Source organism: Hesperophylax consimilis, chromosome 14 (assembly GCF_061612785.1).
Source record: "Hesperophylax consimilis isolate HC1 chromosome 14, BYU_Hcon_1.0, whole genome shotgun sequence".
Classification (NCBI taxonomy): Eukaryota; Metazoa; Arthropoda; class Insecta; order Trichoptera; family Limnephilidae; genus Hesperophylax; species Hesperophylax consimilis.
In genome coordinates, this window is record NC_142849.1 from 14,285,244 (window position 1) to 14,301,728 (window position 16,485).

The following is a 16,485-nucleotide window of genomic DNA, read 5'->3' on the forward strand; positions in this document are numbered from 1 at the left end:
TTTTAGATAAGTCTTTTTATAAGCCCAGAAAAAATAATGTACGAGGCGTATCCAGAAAGTAAGTGTACTGAATTTTTGTAGGTTACAAATCTTTTATTGAAACAAAAAAATTACATGATTACCGTAGTACATATGTAAGCTATTTTTAGACATAGTCGCCATTCCTCTCAATGCAGGTGGTGAAGCGGGGTATCAATTTTTGATGCCTTCCTCGAAGAAGTTTCCCGCCAACCCCTTCGTCCACTTCTCCACCTCCTCCTTTACCTCCTCGTCGGTTGAAAACCTTTTTCCACCCATGTACAGCTTCAGGGAGGTAAAGAGATAATAATCTGAAGGTGCTAGGTTAAGGGAATGCGCGGGGTGGTTCAGGATATCCCATTTAAACGAAGCAAGCAGTTCCTTCGTGGCGTTGGCCGTGTGTGGTCTGGCATTGTCGTGCAGCAGGCTGACTACCTTTGTCAGCATGCCTCTCCTCTTGTTATGAATCGCCTTCCGCAATTTTTTTAGGGTCTCACAGTATCTTGCAGAGTTGATGGTCTCCACTTGAGGCAGATATTCAATCAAAATTATGCCTTGACAGTCCCAAAACACGGATGCCACGATTTTCTTGGCTGAAATTGTGGTTTTGAACTTTTTGGTGGAGGGTGAAGAGGTGAGAACCGTTTTTAAACTCGCGATACCACTTGTACACACTCGTACAATTCATAGCTTTATCACCATATGCAGTTTTAACCTCATTATAAACCTCAAACGGAGGTTTTTCCGTCCAAACGAGATAACGGATGACGCCGCGTATTTCGCATTTGGCGGGAGATTGGATTGACATTTTTCACGAAACGTGTTGTCGCGTTGACACTTCTCAACGTACTGACCTTGAACAGGTCTCGTTGCGGAGGAGAAGAGTCAGGCTACACGTAAGTGTAGCCAACATATCGAAGATAAAATTCATTCGGTCGTGAGAGCCTCAGTACACTTACTTTCTGGATATGCCTCGTATAAGGCCTATGAAAACTGCTTTAAAGCTCAAAATCTCCTACTTACGATCCCATTTTCGGTTATGATTTTATTGTATAATGTGGAAAATTAAGTTATTTATAAAATGATCGAAAAAAAATTAAATATTTATGCCTGAACATCCACAAAATAAAATAAAAGGCACTTTTTGGCCATGTTTTTTTCTTGCATACATCAAAACAGGTGGATGGTGTTAAGCGGGAATTTAAACCTTATCGCCATCTACGTAAGGGTTGTTATTGATAGCGGCTCAATTTAAAATATTACACGACGTAGTGCATCGCCTTTAAAGGACTTTAGCAATGTTTAGTTGCCAGATCTGGTTCGACGGATATTTTAAACCATTCTAGTCACTTTTCCCTTACCCACTTTCGTCATTTTGACAATATCTTAGAACTCTTGTAAGGTATCACTTAGAAAACTCGGTCATGCGTCAACTTTGTTTCATTCCGTCTTCTGTTATACCGATTCGTAAACATGATCGATTATCAACTGTTTTTTTTACATCCTCAGGGCCCCCAAGGAAAATAATTTCCTTCAAGGCTAATGTCATCTTCCAGATGCTTTGTCGATGATATTTGTAAGGAAAAGATTGAGAAGAAGTTCTGAGAAGTATAAAGGTATGAGAGGTGGGAAGGAATCTGGGAGTCAGTGAGTCAAGGACTGACGGACGAATGAATTCATCCCTCCAGATGCGGTGCAAGGCGATTGTATAAGAGTCTGGCTGGGGAGGTTAAAAAGTCTCCCTCAACCAGCCTTTCCCGATCTGGCCTGTAGTGAGCCGACGCATCCCCCGCCAAGAACTAGACAAATCTGACTCGATGTAGCCGGCACCCCTGCTTAAACTTAGGGACCTGTGGCAAAGGTGTTCGTTGTTCAATAAATGGTTTACGGGGCGGCGGTATTGTAGATTGATTACGCCACGTCTTCAGCGAGTCTCCCGGCATTTTTTTTTCAATAACATTCGAATCACATATTATGACTACTTATTTATCTCACTGTTATAAGCGTAATTATAATCTGGTAGTTTATAATTACTATTCTTGTAAATGGATACCTACCTACCTATGTATATTGTTTTAAAGTTTGATTGAGACATATTTATTTATTTATTTTTTACATTAGATACATTTAAAGCAGACATAACAGTAATAATATGGCATAATGAGAGCATATATTTAAAATGAGTAGGTAGGTACAAGTGTTTTTACGTTTTGTTAGGTCGAATTTAGTTCCTAGCTAGGCAGATTGCCTGTTCTAAGGAACCATATAATTAACCTATATAATTGCAATTTTTACGGTCTGGAAGAAGTATCTAAATAGTAGAAAGTAGTAACAGGAAGTAATACCTAGAAGGATAAAGCAGAACTGATATACCTATATCCGAATGGATATGTTTTGTCGAGTTAAATAAGAAAAATAGTCGGTAATCAACGGTTCAACGCGCCGCACTCCGCTCCCAAAATAAAAACTGGCTAAATGAACACTTCCATTGAGCGTTGTGTAAAGCTCTGAAGGGGATAGCTCAGTGCGTCGGCAGGCGTCGCGACGGAGACGCTAAATACACTGCAGACGTATATTCTCTACTTGCTCTGTTCTGTGTTACGTTATCCCACAGTCAAACAAGAGCGAACTTCTTTCTAGTTCATCGCTACAAAAACTATCACAAACTTACAACACTTTTGCCTTCAAGTGTAATGTTATAATTTCAAAGTGAATCGATAATAAACAGTGCTAGTTCAAAGTGGTTTATGATGGTTACAGTATTAAATAATTTATGAAATGAATTGGCGAAGTTTCGGCGTGATTCGGTGATTATAATTTCACAGTTTCCAGTATGGCGAGCTGCATACAAGAAGTTTCACCACATAAAATTAATAATAGCTTAAAATGATGTCAGTATTTTAGTCTCACTCCGTTGTATTGTATACACGTGCTCCCAGCAGAAACCCGCTGAACATTATTATAGAAGGTACTAATCAGAGTATTCCAGTTTAATTCTTCTCGGCTTGTTGAAGTGCCTGCCAAACGACTTTGTGAGAATGGTTTGTTTATGTTGAAACACATCGGCAGTGACTAATTGTGATATCAGAATAAGCTGTAGATTCATCACTGTGAAAAGTATTTTGTTGTACTTGGAGATATTTCCAGAAAAATGAAAAGGATCGCAGCTTGTGCCAAAATATGCACTTGTTTATTTATCTTACACCTGATGTTTAAAGTTCTCAGAAAATAACATAAATATTATAAGATATACACACGAATATACTAATTTTTATTTTCTCTCTGAATTCAGTTTTTGCTGCATGGTTTCTAAATAAATGACAGAAACCGACGACGTTTATCAGTACCTGCTAGAATATTATTTATTAAAAAGATTTGAAGGTTTCCAAAATGGAGAAACCATCAACGTCAAAAAGCGAGCACCAAGAGCACGGGAAAAGCAGAAAGAAATCTTCGGATGTGACGGGAGAGATAGCCCCGGAAAGTAATGCGGAAGTAATTCCATTGCACCAAAGGAGATTTGATGCTAAACACAAAGAGCTACCTCGTGGTTTAACTACCTTACCTCAAGCAAACCTAACCATAAAGAAACCAGATGACCCGAGACGGTTCTGTGAAGACCTCGTGGAAAGACTTAGGCTCGAAGGTCCATCCTTACCAGAACTTCGTCCCCTTTCTGAAAGATCAGCTTCAACCGCAACAGCCATCGTGGCTACAGAAGAAGCGTTTGACCACCTCGACAAGCTTTACAAACTCATGGATCAACTTTTGACCCTCAAAGATCAAAATTCTAAGCTGCAAAGACGCGTCAGAGATCTGGAATACTTGAAAAATTTGCAAGACATGCACAAGCAGATTGAAAAAGAGATTCAGAGAGCCAAGACCACTGACATAAGCATTTTATTCGGCAATGAAGCCACTTGCATGGATTTAGAGGAAGAATACGGGTACACAGAGGCGTTACTTGACAGCATGTTGGCTGCGGGTAGAAACGCGAGTTTAAAAAGAGCAAAGTGGAAAAGTCCTTCAAGGTCTAAGATCAGGCAGTCTTTAGTTGGAAAGCAGAGAAGCAGATCCATGGGAGGAGAAGAATTGGAGGGATGTAGCTACGGGGACGCAGAATACAACAGTCATTTGGAGGTTCCTTACAGAGGGAGGGGAAGGCGGGCATCAGACATGAAAAGCGGCGATGAGAAGTCTAAGATATCGAAGTGGACAAGGGTAAAGGCTGCGTTCAAGTGGGAGAAAGCTCACACGGGGGTGGTGCCAGAAGCACTCCACCCCCTGGTGACCAGCGTCCACCAAAGCCTGTCCGCCCCCTCCCCGATCTCTCCCTCTCAATCTGTGACGCCTCTGTCTCCTACTCCGGGTTCCATCTCGTCGGCTTCTTCGGTGGAGGAATTGACTGACCAACAGAACGATAGATCGATCGATCGACATTGCGCACGACGTAAGTACCTTTCCTTTTATCTGGTACCTTTTCTCTCAATCTTTGTCTGCAAGTATTAATTGAACTGCAATCTGCATGCATAAAATTTAATGATTCAGTGGAAATTCTAATATTTCATTGAAAACTGTTCGTAAGAAACGAGCAAATAGAGCCACAAGAAATATTTCTATGCTCTCATTTCAAAATCTTAAATCTTATCGAACAAAATGAAAAACATGAATCAAACAATATGGATTTTTATCATCCACTTTGACGGTCACACGGATATTTAAAAGCGACATAGTTTATTATTCATCATTTACCATATATAATCAGTTTGTTGACATATACATTCCAGGCATAAAAGGCGTGCAGAATTCAGCTAGAACACTTAAACTTGTTTTTTGCTGCTTTTGCACACAGAGGTTAAGTTAACTAGTATTATTAATGTTATGTGGATAGGTAAGAATGACACTCTAAAAATACACGTCATATTCATACTAATCTAACAAAAAATGATAAAGATAATAGGAGCTGGCAAGAACATTTAATAAATAAAAATACATTTTTGTTAAGGCGATGCACTACGTAGTAATGCAAAATCATGTGTTTTTGGTTTGAAAATTTGGTCGCCTAGAAATGTTTCAGATGCTTTAATTAAATACTGCGAGTAGAATACATCTTGGCCTTTGAAATAATCGAGTATTTTTTAGATAAATCTTTTTATAAGCCCAGAATAAAATAATGTATAATGCCTATGAAAACTGCTTTAAAGTTCAAAATCTCCTACTCCGAACCCATTTTCGGTTATGATTGTATTGTATTATGTGGCAAATTAAGTTATTTATAAAATGATCGGAAAAAAAAAAATATTTATGCTTGAAAATCCACGAAATAAAATAAAAGGCTCTTTTTGGCCATGTTTTTTTCTAGCATAAATCAAAACAGGCGGATGGTGTTAAACGGGAATTTAAACCTTATCGCCATCTACGTAAAGGGGGTGTTATTGATAGCGGCTCGATTTAAAATATTACACAACGTAGTGCATCGCCTTAAGGCCAAAATGGAGACAATACCACATTTGATTGACATTTTGATTTTTGTGTTTAACAAACCCAGTAGAATTAATATTCAAAGGCAAAATGAATTATATAAGGTTGATACTGCAGTTGCAGTGCTTCGTGACGGGCGTGGGCACAATTCTTCAACACTGCAATTGCAGAGTTTCGGCTCCGAAGGGTTAAGAATATGTGCGTACAATTGAAACAGTTATACGAACGACCGGCTAAAGTATGTCCGCTGGACCTAGTTTAGTGATACCACGCGCGTTGTCTTAGTAACGTATCTTCGCTATTAATTATTCATCTAAGGTAGGTAAATAGGTATTTCTATAAATGTGACATTCATTGGTGATATATTTGTTTTGATGGGGCTCTTATGAACTCTAATTTATCATGTAAGGTTTTCCGATGTGTTTTTTTGTAAAAAATGCCATTAAATATGACAAATATCACGCTTCTGGATGTTTATGTTAACACTAATCTTTGGCACTTAATAGAAGTCACAGTGAAAGAACATAAATAATGTGACGCGGTTGACAAACTGTAAAGACGGAAGATAAGGGACTGCACTAAACAATTGTGCTAAACGCCTCTTTGTAAATTTGTAATACAAGATACAAGCAATACGACTTACATTTATTTGATTTATCTGTTATTACTGAAGGGGAGTTACGGTTAGGTAAATTTCTGAGACAGTAAAATAATTAATTAAATCTGTTTGTAAATTTGTAATACAAGCTACAAGCAATACTATACTTACATATGATTTATCTGTAATTACAGAAGGGTAGTTGCGTAGTTAGGTAAATATCTAATAAAAATTAACACTATTTCAATCTTAAAATGCAATCCATTACATTCTTTGACTTTATAAAAAACTAATTTCGGTTGTGTGTGTGTACCTCCGGTTCAATGAACTCTAGAACTTTAGCTTTGAATTTAAGTTCCATTTTTAAAATTTGAACTTATTGTTCTGACAAGTGATAAAGTAAGAACCTGCCTGTAATCAGAAAATAAATTTATTAGTTTAATAATTTTATATTTGAAATGTGTATTTCTTTTGTTTAAATTTTTGAAAGATGTTGTGATTTTTACTGAATTTAGTTGGTTAGATGATCAAGCATCCTCCTGTAAGAGATATGAAGGATTTTGTCCAAGATTGGTTAATGTCATGCGCTTCTTAGTATTTACTTAGATTGAAATAATAAATTTTCGATGTCCTGAATTCGGTTGCCAAATTTGCAGTACCAAAGTTAATATTTAAGTCCTGTAAAAGCTCTGTTCAAGTTTGTTATTGCATAATTATGGGCCAGAACTGATACAATAACAGAACGTAAATAGAACTTTCACAGATTTTGAAAATTAAATTGTTCACATTTTTTTTAAACAACTGGCCCATAGTCTATTGATTGTAAAGTACTCAAATATCTCCGGAAATTCACTTTTTGGCAGAACTGTTTCTAATCTTCCAATCGATTGATTGTTTACCAAGCGATTTTGAAGGAATATTATAATATATTGAATATTTTTCACCTGAGAACCATGGAAATTTCATAACTCAGACTTAATAGCAAATTTTTTGTAATTAGTTACATTAAAAATTACACAATTATAATATCCCGTGATATTTCACAGGTCTGTGGTAGTATGTACTGAAATGTCGGTAATAGGGTGTGGTTTGAAAGCCTGAAAACGCATTTTTAACATTTCACCTATAATTCCAATGTGGATTTGGTATTTTTCATAACATATCTAAGTATGACGCATTTCGTTATTAGGCCGTATATCTTCATTGTGTGCTCCAGGGACACGTCAATATTATTATCAAAAATATTTCCACTCAAGACGCCTTCAGATAGAAGTATACGGAATTTTGTTAGACGGCCGTATATTGTCTCTGCTTACTTACTTTACCGATGAGGACATACAGGACGGAAGTAATTTAATGTATATTTTCGCTAAAAATATAAAGAAACCGTAGGTAAGACGAAATACTGTGACGTTTCGCATGGAAAACGCTGTCAAATCTTCTAATAGGTTCTATAGGTTCGCATATTCTTTCACGTTAAGAGGAACGGCTTCGCCACCCTTTTCATACAAATCTTATTATTTATACCCGCTACAAATCTTATTATTTATACCCTCTACAAATCTTATTATTTATACCCGCTAAACTGCCAAAGCAATTTGTCAGCAGGTCAGTTAAACAATATTAATATATTACTAAAGCATACAAATAACGAGAAATCACAATATTTAAAACAGATACAGAAGAATTTAAATAAGAACTTTAATAACTACAAAACAGAGCCATATATAAAAAAGTAACAATAGAACAACTTTTAACTTACTACAATACAAAAGAATAAAATACAAAGACAGTCAGTTGTAACACAGGCAAATTACTCATATTCATATATATACATATGCATAAGATTATAAACAATATCAGTATAAAAAAGCTTGATTTATTAACCATTTTTTAATTCGGTTGTGCAAATTGATTGAATTTTTGTGTCCATTGGAATCTTATTAAATATGGTAGGCACAAGATAATAGAAAGTCTGTTGTCCGTATTTATTTATAATTTTCGGAATGGACTTACCTTCATTTCTATTGAATTTTGTGTCATATGCATGATCTACTTTTTCTTTGTATATTGAATCTGACGTTATGTTTTGACATATAATTTTAAACCATAATATTCCTCGAACAGATAATACGTTAACTGACTCATATAATAATTTTATATCTCTTCTTTGTGCATAAATACGTTTGTTTACAAAAAGCTTAGTCATGGAGTTTTGAATTGATTGGATGTAACCTATATTTGTCTTGCAGGAGTTTACCCAGGACGTTATTCCGTATCTGATTGTAAATTCCGCTAGAATAAACAAAAAAAAAATCCTAAATTTGCTTCAAAAGTCATGGAAATGGAATTCTTTAATGGCCTATATATAACACTTTAATGGCCTGTAACTTTAAAACACAAATAAATAAAATTGCACTAAATATTTGATATCAAAATTAGATATTTGCTATACATTTGATTAAAAAAAATAGTTATTCAGTTTGGTTAGGTATTTTGGCTTCAAATCCAAATGCGGAACTCGCTTTTCGAATTTCTGCAGATTTATTTATCTTGAACACTAGTTTTAAGCTTTTAAAAAATGGTGTTGAAAAAGTAATTATAAGAATTTACCTCGACAGAAAAAAATCACAAAGTGTGCTTCAACAAATATGAAAAACACATTTGGTTCTGTTATTTAACAAGTTATTAAAAATTTCACCGTGTTTCATTAAATGATACTTTATTAGACAGTTATCAAAAAATGTGTTCTTTATTTTAAATAAATGAAGCTTTATTAAATATTTTCACTTACGCCTAGTAATTATATATTTTTAAAATATTATCGCATCTTTCTGACATTGTTATTTACATATTATCTCTCTTTAAAACCATATTTTTCTTCTTTTTGAAAATTTACCACGCAGCCTTAAGTTTTGTTTGAAAAATGCCGAGAAGCCGTTCCTCTTAACATTTCTTAACATCACAGGAAGTGATGTATGATTTTTCCTCTTTAATATTTAGCTATCTGAAGCGCGTAAAAGCATTATAATACATTATGTCAAATGCCTGAAATATTTGCGCCTGGATGTAAGCGTAAATTGGACACCCACGATATGAAGCATATAAAAATACGAAGATGCTGCCAAACGATTCTCATCGAAGTTATTACGGATACTATTAATACTACATCAACACGAACACAAACGCATACGATAATGATTTTAATATAATGTTTTAATAATCGTTATTAGTGTCAGGGCCGGATTTCATTTAGAACTACAGAAGTCAACATTGCAAAAAAATGTATCAACGTATAATGTAACTCAGGTTTTGTATTAAAAGTTGTGCCATACAACTTACATTAGGTTAGTTTGTATTATGCGTGTGAAGACCAGCTGCATACAGATACTATCCATTTGTGCCATACAACTTACAATAGGTTTGTTTGTATTATGCGTGTGAAGACCAACTGCATACAGATACTATACAGTTGTGCCATACAACTTACAATAGGTTTGTTTGTATTATGCATGTGAAGACCAACTGCATACATATACTATAGAGTTGTGCCATACAACTTACAATAAGTTGGTTTGTATTATGCGTAATGCGTATACCAACTGCATACAGATACTATACAGTTGTGTCATACAACTTACCATAAGTTGGTTTGTATTATACGTGTGAAGACCAACTGCATACAGATACTATGCAGTTGTGCCATACAACTTACAATAGGTTTGTTTGTATTATGCGTGTGAAGACCAACTGCATACAGATACTATACAGTTGTGCCATACAACTTACAATAAGTTGGTTTGTGTTATGCGTGTGAAGGCCAACTGCATATAGATACTATACAGTTGTGCCATACAACTTACAATAGGTTTGTTTGTATTTTGCGTGTGAAGACCAGCTGCATACAGATACTATACAGAATACTTCAAAATTGGCAAATCCATTTTGTGGCATCATTTTAATTTAATGAAAATTAATAACTTTGTATAAACCACTACTTAATTAAAACAATCGGCTTGTTTCGATACCTTGTTTGTTTCTTCCTCAGGATAAACGTATAATAAAAAATAAATGTAGGAATAGACAAATAAGTACCTACCTATAAACAAATATAATAATGAACGATGATTAATTTGTTATTTTTATAAAAATAAATAGAATCATCATAAAATATTTATGTATATACGAATTTTTTTATAAATCAATACAACAGAATCAAGGGTAACTGAGATATAAAAAAATCAATTTAATACGTAGTTATTCACGTGAAAATAAATGTAAGAGATGGATTTTGAAAAAAAAATATTAGTAATATTTGATGCAAATACAATGGGTTTACAATTTAGTAAAACGTGTAAATAATCAATATAGATTAAATACATTTCAACATTTGAATTTAACCATTTTTTTAATAAAAAAACATAAACGAATATTTTCATATTTAATGCATTGTGTAGGTATTTTATTTTAGTTTTGAAAATATTTATAATTATCTTAGCTTGTGACTTCCTCTGTTGCGTTAAACTTTAAATTTCAAACGGTGTAAGACATATAGTGGTCTTATAGACTTATAAGACATTCAGAATCGAAAATGGCATTAGCTGAGTTCCCAAACTTCTTCTTCCGCATCTCCTCCCATTTACCACCCCCTTCCCCCTTCCACCTCAAACAACCCTAATTATTGGAGATGCCATGATAACATCGATCCCCGGACGGTTTGGAACAGTTAAGAAAAATCTGCTTTATATATAAGATTCTAAATCAAATATTATTACAAGTGACTTGCGATTAATGGGTACCTTTTGAGAAATAGAGTGGTACTACGCGATGCCACCAATCAAATCTAATTATTTATTTAAGCATTTCCATTGCATTAAATCATAGATCAAAGAAATCCAATTTGATGAAATCGATTTAAATGGGAACTCTGCGATATATAAAACAAACGCAGTTCGCCGCCGTTTAGTTGCTCGATAAATACAAATTTGCCAATGGCTGAAGGCCAAGAATTCCACGGAATGTTTGTTGGTTCCTCCATTTGCAATACAATGTCAATAGTTTAATGTCAGGTTGTTGGAGAATTTGCAATTGTAATGTTTACTTGAGTTTTACTATTGTGGTTGTGCGATAAACCCCGTTTTATCTTATGTCGTTATTCTCCGATTTTCGAAGCGTTTTCTAGGAATTGTGTAATTCTTGGTTTATATTAACCGTCGGCGTCGTTTCAATAGTTTGCACTTGTGGTATCGACGGTGCATAGACAGATGATGAAATCTAGAGAAACAATGCTAATATATAATAACAAACGGGCTATTTGAATAGAAAAGTTTTATTGTAGATATTTGTGGTTGTACCTTAATTTTTTCTCAGAAATACGATTAATTTCAGGAATAGGATTATTATTTCAAATGGTTCCCAGTTGACATAGACATTCAAATTATTAATAATTTTAAGAAAATTAGGGAAAGGGGAACAAACCAAGTTGCGAGGCACGCGCGAGGTCTCGTGACCGTCCTCCTTTCTGTGATTGGTCAATAAATGAATCTGAGAGTATACAGGCAAATCACAATTCAGTCCTCAAAAATAAAATCTGATTATGAATTATTAGTTCTTTTTACAATGGCGCGCAAATTGCTGGCTGGGTTAAAAACTTAACTGCAGACCCAAAATCGAGTAAACAAAATTTCTGTATTGTTTCCGAAATTTAATATTTTATTCACTATTTAGTTTGGACACTTTTACAAATGTGTTATAATTTACCCCCTTGGTTCCCTGAAGGCCCCACAAGGGAAGAGAGTTCATGGAGGTGGCTTCATCTCTCCTCTTCACTCCCTAAAGGTCCCACGAGGGTAGAGGGTCTCATATCTCCTCTCCACTCCTCCATGGTTCCCCGAAGGCTCCAATGGGGGGAAGAGTCCACTACTCCTTGGTGCCCTGAAAGCCTTACGATGGAAGAGAGCCTCATCTCTCCTCTTCACTCCCTTTTGATTTCCTGAAGGCCATGGAAAAGTTCATGGAGGTGACCTCAGCTATCCTGGTTAGTTGAGTAAAATGGGAGAATTTTGATGCAAGTGGCTACTCACATTTTAAAAGAACCACTTGAAAGTTGACAATGCTACAGAAAATTTAAAAATAATATATATTTTTAGAATATATTCTTTGACATTTTAACTATCGACTGGTTTAGTGGCTCGATAGGAAGTTATTCAGTGATATTATTCATATTTTATTATTATTTATTATAGTATCTGGTAATAATTTAGGTGATAAAATTTGCTGTCATAATATTATAATGATTTATGATTCTATTTTATTACCTTGTTTATTTGAATAATTTTCACCGGAAAATGAAAGGTTTAATCTTTTATTATACCATTGCGAGGGAAATCGTAATATCCACACGGAATTCGCTACGTCTTTGAAAACAAATTTAACCTGGCATTTGTTTGGGATTCATTTTTAGACATGGGCCAAAGTAGTACCAAGTTTGGCCCAATCTTGGATCAAATATTATTGGCTCTGAAATACAGATTTAAAACATGTTTATGTAGAACGACACTCATCGATTTCGAATACATATATATTATTTAAATAAATTTGATTGTATATGGTTAGTTACAAATAATGATTCGATCTTTACAAATGATTAAAAATTAATTAATCTCGTGACGTCATTGTTACATTGACGGGATTGACAATTATGCGACGTCACGTCAAATAGTTTGGCGTCACTCGTAGAGCCATTCCACATATACACTGAAAAAACACACGCGAAAATATTTATTGTATTGAATGTAAGATAATATCACCAATAAATAAATAAATAATAAAAATCAACAAGTAAAAACACAGTTTTTTTACTAAAACATATCTGTTTTTATTAATAAATGTATTTAAAGATACTTTTTTGTTGGTCTGACTCCAAATATGACATAGAGTCACCATTTTCCAGCTACCACTAGTTTCTGGACACCATGTATATGTCCTAATTACTTCGTTCTTCTTTTGCATAACTTTTGGCAGCGTCTCTAAATTAGTTTCTCTAATTAATCATCTGATTATTCTGATTAATCACACAACTCAATCAATAAGATAAATAGCAACCTCATCAATTAACCGACGGATTACAAATCCGTTGCCGTTACGGAAAATCCGGATTTTCGGTTACGTAAAAGTCCGGGTTTAAAAAAAAATCTTAAAAAACTTCAAAGCTCGTGAGGAGGGGAAGGAAATAAGGAAGAGGAAGGTGCGGGAGTAGGTAACTGGCTATTAAAATCTGGTCACCAACACGGCTAACCCAATTCAAGCAAAATTTCAATTCTAAATGGTGTTCTCTCACCAAAGCGATACCGACAGTATATTTCACTATGAAAAGGGTGCATTATCACATTCGTAAACATAATAGTATTATAAATTAGGTATATTATTTAGTGTCAAATAATCACGTTATAATACATGAAGACGCGTTGTAGAGCTTTCAACATGTCAAGAAAAAGAAACGTCAATTGTCATGCTTTCGATAGTTTTTTGTAGTTTTAGTACTAATCTGTCAAGCGTCGCGTAAGGTCGTGTGCTACCTATAAGTAAATTGTATTAAAAGCACCAATATGCCCTCGTGTGTGATGAGATAATGTTTGCATTCCTCGACACACACCAGTAAAAGTCAACGAATAACATTTAATTAGTAGGATTATATAAGTATAGACAAAATATTTATTATTATCGCCTGAAGATTTTGTGTCATTATGGAAAATGCAAGGATGACTAGAGTATAAGGCCTGGGCGTGCAACAGCCGAATTACGAAATCAATGTTTAAAATAGTCTGATCGGTCCATTTATTTATATGTGTAATATTGTGGTGAAATAAGATTACGATTATAATTGTATTGAGTTTAATAAATAAACAATTCTTATTGACAATCGTTTAACAAGCGCCTGAGGTGATAACTCACAAAAGCGGCGCTATAAAAAGTGTCCAATATTATTATTATTATTACTGACAGGAACAAGTTCAGAAGCAAAGACAATCTGGGCATAGATAATAGACAAAGATAATATGTAGGCAGTGTTACTATATCCAACAATATGCTTTATTTAAAACAACATACAAATCAGCAGTAACAACGAGTTTCAACAAGTTGCCACCATTTGCTAAATGGTATTGCTCTATTATGGCTCGGCACTGACTTGATCACATGACACCTCAAAACCCTTCAAACGCCCAGGCTTGTACTCTAGTCGGCTTTGAGAAAATGAAACAGCGAACGTAGCATCACATCAGAATGAGGAAAACCAACCCAGGGGCGGAATAACTCCGATCGAAAATTGGAACTAAAATATTGTGTCATCATATGATTCCCTAATTATATCCACCAATGAAAAACTCTGAAAGTCTATGGAATAAACTTTCAGAGTTTTTCATTGGTGTATAGTATAATAGTAGGCTTGGAATGAGAATTTTACTGTCTATATATTGGCATATCTATGGTTTTTTTGGATCAATTTATTTCATACAAAAACCCGAAGTTATCGATCTAGTGAATGGTTTATCTATGAACCTACCAGCGTCGTCTCATACAGTATTCCGTATTCGTCATAGTGTAAACAAGTAACCGTCTTTTGTCAAACCAGTCACATCCATAATGTAAAATGTTCGATGCATCTTTTAAGTAAAAAAAGGCCGTCCGGCCCTAACGTTTATTTCGTCCACACACCTACATATTCTTTGAATGTATATAATTGTCATACATAAAAAAGTTTGAATTAAGAATTTTCTGGAAACATCAGTGTTTTTTTTTCTTATTTGCCATATTTTGTCTTAATTTTGTGAGACAATTACAAGTGTATGATGGCATAACATGACGTTACAATGCAATCTATCATCATCGGTGTCAAACTAAATGATATTTTGTTAATATAATACCTACATTTTTAGTATTAACCTATTGGACGCGTTCATTTCTCATATAACATTGCGAAAAAGCCAGATTTTCGGATCCGAAATATCCGAATTGCAATCTCTAAATCAATCTGCCAGCAGAATATGTTATTTGCCAGCTAAATTAGACTTTATACAGGGTGTTAAGAGACGTACTTCACTTATTTTAACCAGTAATTCCTGACATTATTTGGAGTAAGAAATGCAAATGAAATTTTTGTCTATTTTGACTTTTTTTAATGTTTATGATGATAATGCTTGGTTATATACTCGTATATGTATTATTCTTCTTCAAATCAAAACAAAGAAATGAGTGTAATGAGAATGTATAACGCGGGGATTACTGTAGAAGAACACTGTGACACCCGAGGAAGACATGACATGATCAAGTGAATCAAATGAATGCGTACGAAGCAAGGAGTTTGCGGCAGTCTATACTTGTTGACTACCCCTGCGGGTAAACGGTGCGATGATTAGTTGACTGAGCTAGCGAATACCTGTTTTAACTCGACAATTTTACATTTCGACTGTCTTTAAATTTGTTTACTCGTTCCGTTTCAATTGGTGACCATTTTATTTGGACTTCTAATTCTATTTACAAATTGTATAATTTCTTACGTAAAACATTTATTTTGAAAAATAATTTATTTTTAATTTTTGATTATAAACCGCACAAGAGTTCCAACTTCTCCCAACCGTCTGAAGCCAGTGAGACTATGTCTTCCCAAAATAGGGGAATGTAATGGGTTTATAGCGCCCTTCGTGGCAGCCGGACGCGTCCTAATGCGTCCTCCAACCGCTTTGTGTTTTTTTTAGTATTTTCAAGAGAAGTGAGACAACATCCCTTTGAAATTATTTTTTAAATCAATCAATCATCATTTTAACTTAAATAAAAATAAACTTAATAACCAGTTATTAGAACTTTATAATATGCGATTTGAGTGCAGTGTTTTAAAAGTGAATATTCGGAAATTTTGCTCAAAAATATTGGACATTCGAAACGAACGTCGATCGGTAAATGCACCCCAAATGTTTTCAACGAAATTCTCGGAAACTCTGAAGGCCCTGGCAAGTTTTTTTTTTTTTTTTTTTGCTAAGTCTAGGGTAATTTATTATCCCGGCCGTCGCTTTTTATTGCGGGCAGAATGCACCACTTCAACAATCACCAGAAACAGGATTACATGGAGATGGATGATGGACTTGCCGAACGTCACAGCTGTGCTGCCAGGGTCTCTTATCTATGTGAGGTGTCAGCGCTTTATTACCAGCAGACACATACCTGCACGGATGACGAACCTCGTGCTGGCACTGTTGGTGGACGCGGTGGACTCTCTCGCTGCAGCAACTGGTCCAGTTTCTTCACCACCTAGGATTCTTGCTGCAGAGTCTCCATCTTCTATCTTCGTGTCACCTCTTCCTATACTTCATTTTACTTACCTTAACTTCACT

General features: G+C 34.8%; 1 protein-coding gene across 1 annotated transcript in view; it reads left to right on the forward strand.

Annotated features, from left to right (window-relative positions):
- Positions 1-2,589: 2,589 nt before the first annotated feature.
- Positions 2,590-16,485, forward strand: part of LOC149417949 (uncharacterized) — a 68,969-nt gene continuing 55,073 nt past the window's right edge. The window contains exon 1 of the mRNA XM_089639251.1: positions 2,590-4,468. Coding sequence (XP_089495377.1) covers positions 3,409-4,468 — 1,060 coding nt within the window. The 5' untranslated portion in view covers positions 2,590-3,408. The remainder of the gene's footprint in view (positions 4,469-16,485) is intronic.